The following is a 12,880-nucleotide window of genomic DNA, read 5'->3' as shown; positions in this document are numbered from 1 at the left end:
GTAGAGGTACCTAAGGGGATCGTCAACTATCTCTTAGTGTCAGAGACCCAGGGTCTGCTGGCTGACTTACCTGGTTTCTTGCTGCTTTGCACTTCACCCCCTCCTCATGTCCATACCTGCATCCCATTCTGGGTGAAGCCCCAGGCAAGATGCTTTGATTTCCTATAGGTCACATGGTTCTTATGAGCAGGATCCTCTCCTTTCCCTGTCCACATGGAATCCCTCAGCACCCCACTCTATTTGGGGTCCTCCTTGCCCCACCCAGTTTGCCTAATGTCTACCTGTATCCAGTCTGCCTCGTGTCTGCTTGCCTCTTGCCTACCCATCACTTCTTTTTTGTTGACCCTGGTGTTCACCCTTCCCTAACTATCTGCTCAAAACTGAATTCTTCCTCGTACTCTAGCTCCTTCATTAGAGACAGTATATCCATCTCTGGCTTGGAAGATAGGATTTCTGCCACAAATTGGGGGTTTATTATGTCCTCCACCTATAAACAGAAAGAGAAGAATTGAGTACTGGGGGTTACAGGGAGTTCTATGTTGCGGCCAAGTCATGATGACAACCAACGCACACACACAGACGATATATATATATATCTATATCTATATATCTATATCTATATCTATATCTATATATATATATATATATATATATATATATATATAGAGAGAGAGAGAGAGAGAGAGCCCCGAATGTAGGGAAGAAGGCTCAGTTACAAGGAATGGGATGCCAAACTCAGAATATGGCCCACACCACGGCTCCAGGTGCATCTCACTTGGTCAACAAAGTGTTTCTGGGAGCACAGCTCATCAATGTAGCACAGGACTCCTGCATCTGAGTAGAAGTCATCTTCCTCCTGCTCTGGCTCACTGTTCTTTTCTTCCTCTTTTTCTGTGGGCTCTCCTGTGTATGACTATGGAAGCCTCTCTAGCCAGTCCATAATATCTATGTACTCCTGCATGGCTTCAGGTAGAATTTCCATGGGTGCCTCAGTCTTTTGTAATTGCCTGTGTCTGAATACTGGGAGGCGTGCAGGGTCAGTCTTGGAACCAATCTTCATGGAGTTGCATGCTAGGAGATAGGAGAACATGATGATACATAGATATGGTTTAGTTCCACCCTAATCATGCCATGTAAACCATAGTTCAGAGGAACCACAATGGCCTAGGGCAATCCAAACCCAAAGATCTGTGAGAGGGGACATTGCAAAGGGTTGATATGTCTAGGACAGTAATGTTCGAGAGTATTTGGAGCGACCAATTTTTCAGGTATGCTCCAAACTCAATGGCCAGGTCCTGATCATAAGGTGTTTTTGTCCTTATAGAGTAAGGACAGAGATAATCAATGATGGTGACCAGCTCAATGATTACCCAGTTCAAGACTAAGTGCTGCAAGGTCCCCCAGGCTACATAGAAAATGCCCTAACCTGAAGGAAGAAGCCTATGTTTAAGGCAAAAACACATTTTGACTGATTTCACCTCTGCATAGAGACCTAAAGGTATGTGATTGCATAGAGACCTAAAGGTATGTGATTCCCTACCTGGTTCCTCAAACACCTCAGGAGCTGGGGGCCTTGGAGCATCTTGCTTTGCAGTTGCAAGAACTTGGCACTTGATACTTCTCATCATCTCCAGCCTTGAATTCTCCTTCTCTTCTGAACTCTCAAATTCTGTAAACCTAAGGATGAGGGAGGGCAGGACCCATCCAAGAGATTACTAAAGATGAACATGTGTGCAGGGTCTTGGGATGATCTGGTACAGTCCCATGAATTTGCAGATCTTGGAACATAACCACAGCTCTGGAGGCACACTATATAACTTGGTATTTGTGGGAATCAAAATGTTTGATATGGCCCAAGCAGGGCTTTCATGTGACTCTTACTTAAGGCCTATCTTGACCTTGCCTAGAGCCACACAGAAGCCTAGATGGCCACTGATATGACTGATGAATTACATCAGGCATCTTGAACCAGATCCATAGATGCTGAATCTGTGGGTAGGAGAGCTGGAATGACCAGGGAGACAAGGGCCCAGGAGATGCCAGGAGAAAGTAGAAGGGAAACTGAGAGGTGTGGCTGCTTCCCTCTGAGAGATGTTTGTTGGCTTGTGTGCATGACAGTATCACACTGAGCAAAGAAATGTCCTCAGATGTGTAAGAGGCTTCCTTACTCTCTGCATGCTTCTGTTCACAACCACTCCAGGTACATGAGGATATGCCTGAGGGTACCCTATTGGGATGCAGTAGTCTCTACTGTCAAAAAGCAGTGGCTCAGTACCAGGTAGTAAACTTAAGACTTGTGGAGCATGTTTGCATTGTACAATCCACAGTGCTGGAGGAGACCTGACAGGGCTGCAATGGGTCAGTTTTTCAACTCTGACCTTCAAAAGAAAGGCATAGGATAGATTCATGGCCAGTGAGGTCAGAAATGCTGGGACCATGGGTCACAAAGCCCAGCACTCAAAGAAGTGAGAAGAGGATTGTGGATCTCATGGATTACCACCAGGGGCCCAAGTATTGGGTAATCCTACTGGAAGTGTGTAGGTGACAAACTCCCCAGACCAAGCTCCAACTGAGGAGTACCCACAACATATACCCTTCTCCAGAATCCTGACTACAGGCCCACCCATGTTAAACATGCCCTGCTTCAAAATAACCTTGACTCACTTTTCAGCCATCTCAAAGAAGATCATCCGGTCATAGTTGCTTGTATACTGCCATTCCTGCAGACCCCTCCACAGACACTCCTCCACTTTCATGGTGGGCTTCCTTTGGGCCAGGGACCGAAGCACTGGACTGTAATTCATTAGAACCACTCAACCCAGTGATCTTGACCCGGGAGACCAAGCCCAAGATGCATCTATTACCTTGAGTCAGAAAAAAGTCAGCTTCTAGGAACTCCTAACCATGGAGCAGACATCAACACAAAGATCTATGTCTATTTCCCAGCCTGCCATTTGAGTCTCCTTCTATCACTGTGTGTGGAATAATGCATGGGGCTTAGGTTCCCAACATGGAAGTGGGCATGACAAAATTAAAGTGAAAGTCATTAGAAATGGGGCCTTGGAACTGCAGCATAAGTGGTCAACAATAACTGGAATGGTTTAATGATGCATTTACTTACATGTGCAATGGACAGAAGCCATAGTATGTTACTGTGTGGCAGCTGAAGTAAAAATACTTTTAGCTAAAGAGAGACTTTTGCCTTCTGCCTAAGTCCAGGAAGATATATGTTGATGTCATGGTGGGTGTGTTTGGTTTAGAATTTGAAAATGTAATAGATTGCAACAGTCAGGCATCACTGACTGTATCCAACTTTGTCGTCTTGACTGAGAGTATATAAAGTCATTGGCTGCAAACAATGTGGATGGACAGGAGCTGAGAAGTCAGGTGAATTACACAGCCATGCCATGGAGAGAATTCAGATCTGGTAAAAAGTGCTTTCAGAAAAGTCTTCACAAACAAAAGGAATCCCTGGAATATGGTTGGTACATAAGGTGACAAAAGTGTGTACAAAAAAAAAACCATCTTGGGTAGTCTTTTCCCATGGATCTCCCCAAATTACCAAAATTTATGCAGTTTTTAAATAGGCTCATTACTTGATGAGGGATGCTGGAATTGGGGTATCAAAGGAAATTCCACAGATAAAATTATAACTTTTCACATGTGCAGAGTAAGCAGTTTATTCTTGTTTCTTGTTGCATGGAGGCATTGTAAATATGTTTGTTTGTTAGTATTGCTGCCATTTAGTGTCCAATGTGTTTGTCTGTGTGTGTGTGTGTGTGTGTGTGTGTGTGTGTGTGTGTATTTTTATTTCTCTGTTGTATGTCTTTGTGCATTGTAATTCTTATTCCCTCACGTAATTTCTCCCCCATATATACACCTATGTTCCAGTGTCTCTAATGATACAAGGATGAAGAAAAACTTATTTTTTCGTCAGCAAAAAGAAATTGATATAAGGCAGAGGCTAGAGAATGATATTGTCTCCATTCTGGAAATATGAAAATTGGAGCATAGGAAATATGTTTAAATACTCATCAATATACTTGAATGGCAAAATCATGCTTTCACTTTTTTGTGCAGGTTATTATAGCCATGTAGTTGTTTGGTAGGATAATTGAAAATAATTATAACTCAAAAAAGAGGATTCTAGTGGCTGGAGAGATGGCTTAGAGGATAAGAACACTGACTGCTCTTCCAGAGATCATGAGTTCAATTCCCAGCAACCACATGGTGGCTCGCAACCATCCGTTATGAGACCTGGTGCCCTCTTCTGGTGTGCAGATATACATGGAAGCAGAATGTCATATACATAATAAGTAAATAAAATCTTTTTAAAAAGAGGATTCTATTTTGGGAAGAACATCAATGAGGATATAATGTCAGTTCATGAGTGGGTGGGGTTGTATTAGCATGTGGGATGTGTACTAGAATGAGACAGAATATCACATCATAAATTTTGCCTGGCAAACCTGGTGATATACTCTATTCCCATATTATGTGCCGAGGAAGCACAGAGCAGCTGAAATGCAGTGTTATCATTGGATAGCTTACCAACCCAAGATAATTGTCCCATTCATCTTTTAATGACAGTGTACTTGGAAATTGATTCTCCTAACCAGGACATGGCCAAATCCCTGAAAGTTGGATTGCAGTTATTAATACTAACCAATTCAATGTTACCTGTTAACTGGGAAGATAATCTGTGGAAAACCAGTTCAAAGACCTTTGTTGATGAATGTCCATCTTTCTTAAGAAGTAAATCTATGGATTAAGAAAATAAAAGGACTCAGAATTATCCAATAAATGGTGAGATTTCCAGACAATCTTGAATGACAGAGTAGCCCTCCATAGGGAACGGAGTCCTAAAGTCCATTCAAGTGCTAGAAATAAATACTGATTACACTGCCAAGGCCCATAGACTTCCCACATTTCACAAGGGTCACCTATATTAAGAAGGGCAGTTTTGGTACTATGATGGTTCCCCATTTGTCATAATAGGTTGGATGAGTTCCCACTTGGTCAGATCAGATGTTTCTCCTGGTTTGTCCAGCCTGGTAATGCCCCATTTGCTTATCATTCTTCCCTGTCTGACACTTATTTCCAGGATTTCAGGTCACTATTTATCTTTATTTCTAAGTCTAATATCCTTAGGTAAGTAAGTACATACACATTTGTCTTTCTGTATGTGTGTTACTTCATTCTGGATGGTTTCTTCTAGTTCCATCCATTTGTTTCATTTTTTTCCTTTTCCAATTAGTAGTACTTCGTTGATTAACTGTATCACATTTTCTTTATCCACTCTTTAGTCCAGGGTCATCTTGGCTTTTTCTGAATATTGCTATTACAAATATTGCAGTTATGAACTTGGCTGTACAGATGTCCATATCGTATAAATGTACATCATTTGGGTATGTGCCAAAGTGTGGATTTGCAAGAAAGTGAAGTAGAATGATACCAAATATTCAGAGAAACTTCTATTCAGACTGTGAAAAAGGTTGTCCAATTTTTCACTTCCAGAAGCAACAGGGAAGCATTCTTCATACTCCACATCCTCTTCAGCATAAACTGTCGATGTCATTTTTTATGTAACCATTCTGGCAGGTGTAAGATGATTTTTCAGAGTTTTTACAATTTTCATTTCCATAATGGCTACAGATGTTTAGTGTCTTTTCATTATTTTAGATTCCTCTATTAACCAAAATAAATTTTGAATGGAATGAAGATTTCAATATAAATCCAGCAACACTGAAACTCTTAGCAGAGTAATTGGGAGGTAGTATTGAATTAGTGCAGCAGACCACTACCAGAACATGACAGTAGAACTCACAATCAGATTGATATTTCAGTATTGGGTCCTCCTGAACCTGAGATGTTTCTATAAGGCAAAAGATATAGTCAAGACAAGACAGCAACTACAGAATGCTAAAGGATCTTCACCAACTACACATCTAGCAAATGGCTGATTTCTAAAATATACAAAGGACTGAAGTAATGAATCACCAAAACACCAATTAATCCAATTAAAAAGTGATGTAAAGAAATAGAGAATACACAATAGGTTTTCACTTCACGTATATTAGAATATCTAGTAATAAAAGATTTGCAGCAAGTCCTTCTCAGACTATATTTAGTGATATTGGATATGCTCATGTTGGTTAATTATTCCAGTTGTTTGGAAATGCCAAACTTGTTGTCACTGACTTATTGTTAGAAACACCACCATTGTACGGGGACATTCAAAATTGTACAATGGCACATGCCTTAGGAAATTAAAATCTTCACTGACACCTTCATTCACTGGGTCTGGATCAGTTCCATGCTGGCTTCCCAGTGATCACTCTGGGGGCCAAGTCATCCCTCTTGTTCAGTTCGACTGTTTCTCTGGGTTTCACCAGCCTGTTCTTGACCACTTTGCTCATTACTCTGCCTTCTTTGTAGCTGTATTATAGTTCAGTTCAGGGTTTAGTTGTGGGAGTCTGCTTCTACTTCCATCAGCTGCTGGATGAAGGCTCACGGATTCGTTATATGTTAGCCTCCCCACTGTTGATTAGATTGGTAGTTGGTGTTATCCTTATAGATCACCAGACATTTCCCTAGTGCCTGATTTCTCATTAGCCCTATTCTGTCTCCATCTCGAATAGTGTCTCTTATTTTGCTCTCATCTACTATTTCCCAAACACAAACAGAAGCTTCTGTAAGGTAAAGGAAATAGTCTGCAATAAAAATGGCAGGTCACAGTATGGGAAATTATATTAACAAACCCTATATGTGACAGAGGGCTGAACTCCAAAATTTACAAAGAATAAAAGAATCCAGTTTCCAAAACACCAAACAAATCAAATTAAAACGTGGGGTACAGAAGTAAATACAGATTTCTCAACAGAGGAATGTTAAATGGCTGAAAGACACATCAAAAAGTGCTCAACATCTTAGCATTCAGGGAAATGCAAACCAACAAAATTTTTAGCTTTTAATAAGTAGGTCATATTCACAAAATTTTATAATATTGCAAAGGGTATTCAAGGCTGAGACGGAGATATTTGTACACAAACAGACAGAGGGGTATTATGATCACATAATGATCTAAAAAATATACAAAACTAACTTTTCACTATAGAAGTGTGTGGCCTCAACTTCAAGAGTAGCGACCACAATAATCCAGACCATTTTAGAACGAGGGTAGGATATACTTAAAGAGGCCAGAAAAATCAAGGGAAACTCGATATGACTCGGTATAGCTGGGCCCTCACTTCTTTACTGAGAATGTATTAAGGGAACACACAGAAGTTCCTGGCTTGGACATAAACTCATGTAGAATCCTGGTTTGTTATAAATTGTTTTACTGCTAAATTTGACAACCCAAGGAACTGGAATCTATTTTTTCTGCTATCTTTAGTTAAACAATTTTGGAGTTCTACACAACTGCCTTGGAATCTCTACTCTATTGTCCATAGTCTTTAAACCACCATAAAATTTAATGACAGAAAACTCACCTCAATGCATGCTGTTGTCTAAGGATATACAATGGATATTGCTTTGTAGAGAGTATAATATCCAATCATTACAATCAATTTCATCTTTACATGAATTCTTGGACAAATTATATGGGTTCAAAGAATTACATAATGTTTTTACAGTGCCAAATGCATTGGTAAAATGGCAAACATGGGTAACTGCAAATATAGACATAAGATTGACACCCATTCTCACATATATTACATTGTAATAGTACTGAGAAATGATAATTTTCTCTAGACACCTAGTAGATATTTTTGCGGAATACATTTTATATCTCATAGTAAAAGTTTAGGAAATAATAGCTTCATCAATTTGACATAAGAAACAGGCAGGCAAAGCTATCCCAACATCTAGCAAAATAAAATTCAGAATAAAAATTTCAAAATAAACAGAGAAGTATATTTCAAATTCATCACAGGATGAGTCCTCCAAGATTATGTCTCAATTCTGAGCATTCATTTCCAAAATACAACATCAACCTCATTAGTAAAGACAACATTTCTAAAGCTTAAAACCTGAATCAAAATCCACACTCTAATAATGGGAGACTTCAAAAACTCATCTCACAAAGAGATCTACCAGAAGAAAACAGTAGAAAAATAACTGAAGTGATCAAGGTTCTGAAAGAAAGAGACTAGATGACATATCTAGAACATTATACCCAAACCCCAAGAGTCTGTCTTATTAACAGCATGTTATCTCATTGAAGTATCTCTAAGCCATCTAATTATTAGGTAACAAAGAAAACTCCAACAGATAAAAAAAATAAAAATATCAGCCTATATCTTATCTGATACCAATGGCTATAGAGAAAATTAAATAACAACACAAATTACAGAAATCACACAAATTTATATAAATTTAACATAGCAGTACTGAAAATCCACTAGGTAAAAGAAGAAATAAAACATAAGCTCCCCAGAATGTAATATAAAAGAAAACACAATATAACCAAACACAGGGGGTATTGTGAATGCAATCCTAACAGGACAGTTTCTAGCACCAACTGCCTGCCTATAAAATATGGAGATGTAAAGAAAACAAAATTTCAGATAAATATCCCTCATTCATATTGATAGAAAAATACAAACTGACCACAAGAACACTTCAAAAAAATCATTCAACATAATCAAATAGGCTTAACCCCAGAGACACAGTGATATATCGACATACAAATATCTGTCAATTTAATACTCCATATAAACAATCTGAAAGCATAAAAGAAGATGATCATCTCATTCAAGGATGGAATAGCCTTTCAGGGATAAAATGATCATAACTAAACATAAAATAACAATATACAGCAAGCCAACAGCCATTATCAAACTAAATGGAGAGAAATTCAATCTGAATCCTCTACAATCAGGAACAGGAAAAGGCTGTTCACTCTATACTTTTCTAATCAATATATTAATTGAATATCTAGCTTGAAGAATACGACAAAAAAGCAGATCAAGTGGATATAAAAAAAGAATGGAAAAAATAAAATTTTACTATTTGCAGACAATTGATAGTATGTATAAGTGACAGAAAATTTAACCAGACATTTTTTATAATCATAAACTCATAAAAAATTTCAATAATCAAGGAGGAATGAAGATTAACAGAAAAAAGAGGAGCCCTCTTGTACATGGATGAATAAAAGGTAGAGAAACACCACACATCATAATAGCCACAAACAACATAAAATATCTGGGGGTAATCCTATATGAACAAATGAAAGACATGTAAGACAAGGACTTTAATTCTATAATGTAAGTAATTAAAGATGTCGGGAAATGGGAAGATCCCCCATGCTATTGGAAAGGTAGGATCAATGTAACATATAGGATAGTCCTACCAAAATAAATCAACAACTCAATGCAATCACCATGTGAATCTACCAAACACTTCACAGACATTTAAAGGATATTACTAAACTTTATATGAAAAAGCAAAATGTCCAGTCTATCGAACACAACACTGTACATTAAATGAAATTCAAGAATCATCAACATCAGTGATTTTACCAATAAAATAGACTCGGAGTAATTACACAAGACGGAAGCTTGCAACCGAGAATTCAAATTGAAGATGTGATGTTGATCTACAAACCTAGGATCACCTGATTTTTGACAATGAAAATAAAGTTATTAAATATAAAAGAATATGCTGGAACAGAGAGAACATCTTCAACAAATGGTGGTGGCATAACTGGATGCAGAGATGTAGAAGACTACAGATAGACCCAAGCCTTTGCCCTGCACAAAACTTAAGTCGAAATGGATAAAAAAAAACTCAACATTAACCCAGCCACACTGAATCTATTAGAAGATAAAGTGGGAAATACCCTTGAATGAATTTGTACAGGAGACCGCTTCCTGAAAGTAACACCAGTAGCACAAACACTGAGATCTACAATTGATGAATGGGACCTCCTAAAACTGAGAAGATTCTGTAAGGCAAAGGACACATCCTTTATCAGTAAGGCAAAACAGCAGCCCACAGATTGGGAAAAGATATTCACCAAACCCACATCTGACAGAGGGCTCATCTTCAAAATATACAAAGAACTCAAGAAACTAGTCTCCAAAACACCAACCAATCCAATTAAAATGTGAGGTACAGAAATAAATAGATTCTCAATAGAACTAAACAATTCTCAATAAAGGAATCTAAAATGGCTAAAAGACACATAAGAAACTGTTCAACATCCTTTGCCATCAGGGAAATGCAAATCAAAACAGCTATGAGATACCATTTTACTCCTGTCAGAACGGCTAAAAGCAAAAACACCAATGACAGTTTATGCTGGAGAGGATGTGGAGAAAGAGGAACACTCCTCCACTGCTGGTGGGAGTGCCAACTTGTACAGCCACTTCAGAAATCAGTATGGTGACTCCTCAAGAAAATGGGAATGAGTCTACCAAAGATCCAGCAAATCAACTGCTAGGCATATACCCAAAAGAAGCACATTTATAAAACTAGGGCATCTGTTCAACGATGTTCATAGAAGCATAATTTATAATAGCCAGAAACTGGAAGCATCCTAGATGCCCCTCAGTAGAAGAATGGGTAGAGAGAATGTGGTAAATTTACACAGTCGAGTACAACTATGTATATATATTCTTGAAAATTGCAGAAAAAATGGATGGAACTACAAGAAACCATTCTGAGCGAGGTAATCCAATCACCAAAAGAAAAACATGATATATACTCACACATATGTTGATTTTAGACATAGAACAAGGATTACCAGCATACAATACACACTGCCAGAGAAACTAGTAAACAAAGAGGACACTAAAAGAGACAATGATTGTCCCCTGGAGAAGGGGAAAAGGTCACGGTCTCCTGAGGAAATTGAAAGCATGGGAAGAGGGGCGAGGGAGCTATGAAAATGAGAAGGGAAGAAGAGGAAGGATGCAGAGGTCATGAGGGAGCAGAAAGGTTGAGTCAGGTGAAGACTAGAAGAAAGGGTATTTGATAGGTAGGGTTTTAATTGGGAGGGTGGTAGGAGAGGACAGGAAGGAGAAAGGAATTGGGATTCTCATGTGAATCAATCTTGTTTATAATTCAAATTAAAAATGATTAAGCCTTTCCACGACGAACTCAGGAACTAGGTGAGTCTCTACCTTTACCCAACTCCTGCCCAAAACATCACTCACCCCGACCACCTCCCCCACCTGTGCCTGCCGGCTTGGGGTAGACATGCCCAAGCAGGGAGGAGCTCCCTGCACCCTGAATCTGCCAGCACCCCACACTTCAATCCTTTCCGATGACTGACCCTGAAACTAGGTGAGTGAGTCTCTTCCCTTACCCAACTCCCACCAGAAATATGATGCAACCAGACCTCTCCCCCCTGCCTGTGCCTGTCAGCTTGGGGTAGACACGCCCAGGCAGGGAGGAGCTGCCTACTCCCTGAATCTGGTAGCAACCTACTCTTCCATTCCACCGACAGACCCAGGAACGTGGTGAGTGAGCCTCTGCCCTTACCCAACCCCCACCCAAACCATCACTCACTCCGACCACCCCAGGACTGCACCCGGCTGCTTGGGGTAGACACACACAGACAAGGAGGAGCTCCCTGAATCTGGAAACACCTCACTCTTCCATCTCTTTCCGCCAACCGATCCACAACAAGTGAGGAGACTACCAGGAGAGGCAAAACCATCCAGAGCTGTGGACATTGAATTCCTAGCCCCCACATACTACTGGGTCACAAGAGGAGATAGAGAGACCCCACCTGCACCCACTAAATGAAGATATGGGAAGAAGACAGAATAAGATTTCACTCAACAACAGAAAGACCAATATGACACCACCAGAATCTAGGGACTCCACTCCAGCAAGATCTGAAAAGCCCAACACAGAGCATGAAGATGAGATGGAACACAAAAATTATCTCAGCAAGATAATAGAGACCTTTGAAGAAGAAACAAGAAAATCCCTTAAAGAAATAGAAGAAAAAGCAAACAAAAAATGAAAATAGAGGAAAAGACACACCAAAAAATTCAAGAAATAAACAAATCTCTTAAAGAATCTAAAGAAACCCAAGAAAAAGCATCCAAACAAGTAAAGGAAGTTCTTGAAACAGTTCAAATCATGAAAGCTGAAATAGACACAATAAAGAAAACAAAGAATGAGGCAATTCTGGAAATGGAAAGCTTGGATAAACGATCATGAACTAAAGATGAGATTATAACCAATAGAATTCAAAAGATGGAAGAGAGAATCTCAGCTATTGAAGACTCGCTAAAGGATATACAATCATCAACCAAAGAAAACCTCCTCAAGTCCAACAAATCCCTAACACATAATATCCACAAAACTAAGAATAATAGGTGTAGATGAAGGTGAAGAAACACTGCTCAAAGGTACAGAAAACATATCCAACAAAATCATAATGGAAAACTTCCCCAACCTACAGAAGGTTATGCCTACGATAGTACAAGAAGCTTACAGGACACCAAACACTGGACAACCAAATCTACAGAATAAAGAGAAAATATTAAGAGAAGCAAAGGAAAAAGGTCAAGTAACATACAAAGGCAAACCAATCAGAATCACACCTGACTTCTCAATGGAAACTCTGAAAGCCAGAAGGTCTTGGATAGATACCCTACAAGCACAAAGGGAGCATGGATGTCAAACCAGACTACTGTACCCAGCAAAAGTTTCAATCACTATAGATGGAGAAAACAAAATATTCCATGACAAAAAATAGATTTAAACAATACATATCCACAAATCCATCACTACAGAAGGTTCTGGAAGGAATACTCCAACCCAACGAACTTAACTACACTCACAAGAACACTGGCAATAGATAATCTAATTTGACCAAACACAAAAAGAAACAGGAGGGCGAAATCATATTGCA

General features: G+C 39.2%; 1 protein-coding gene across 1 annotated transcript in view; it reads right to left on the bottom strand.

The window, feature by feature from the left end:
- The window catches only part of LOC100754055 (NUT family member 2), a 32,858-nt gene that overhangs the window by 909 nt on the left and 19,069 nt on the right, over positions 1-12,880 (bottom strand). The window contains 5 exon segments of the mRNA XM_027433947.1: positions 382-487; positions 776-1,071; positions 1,541-1,677; positions 2,665-2,793; positions 4,617-4,761. Of these exon segments, the coding sequence (XP_027289748.1) occupies positions 382-487; positions 776-1,071; positions 1,541-1,677; positions 2,665-2,793; positions 4,617-4,761 (813 nt within the window).

The sequence above is a fragment of the Cricetulus griseus genome, unplaced genomic scaffold (genome assembly GCF_003668045.3).
Source record: "Cricetulus griseus strain 17A/GY unplaced genomic scaffold, alternate assembly CriGri-PICRH-1.0 unplaced_scaffold_7, whole genome shotgun sequence".
Taxonomy (NCBI): domain Eukaryota; kingdom Metazoa; phylum Chordata; class Mammalia; order Rodentia; family Cricetidae; genus Cricetulus; species Cricetulus griseus.
Note: the sequence above shows the minus strand (reverse complement) of the source record. Positions and strands in the feature narration are given on the sequence as shown.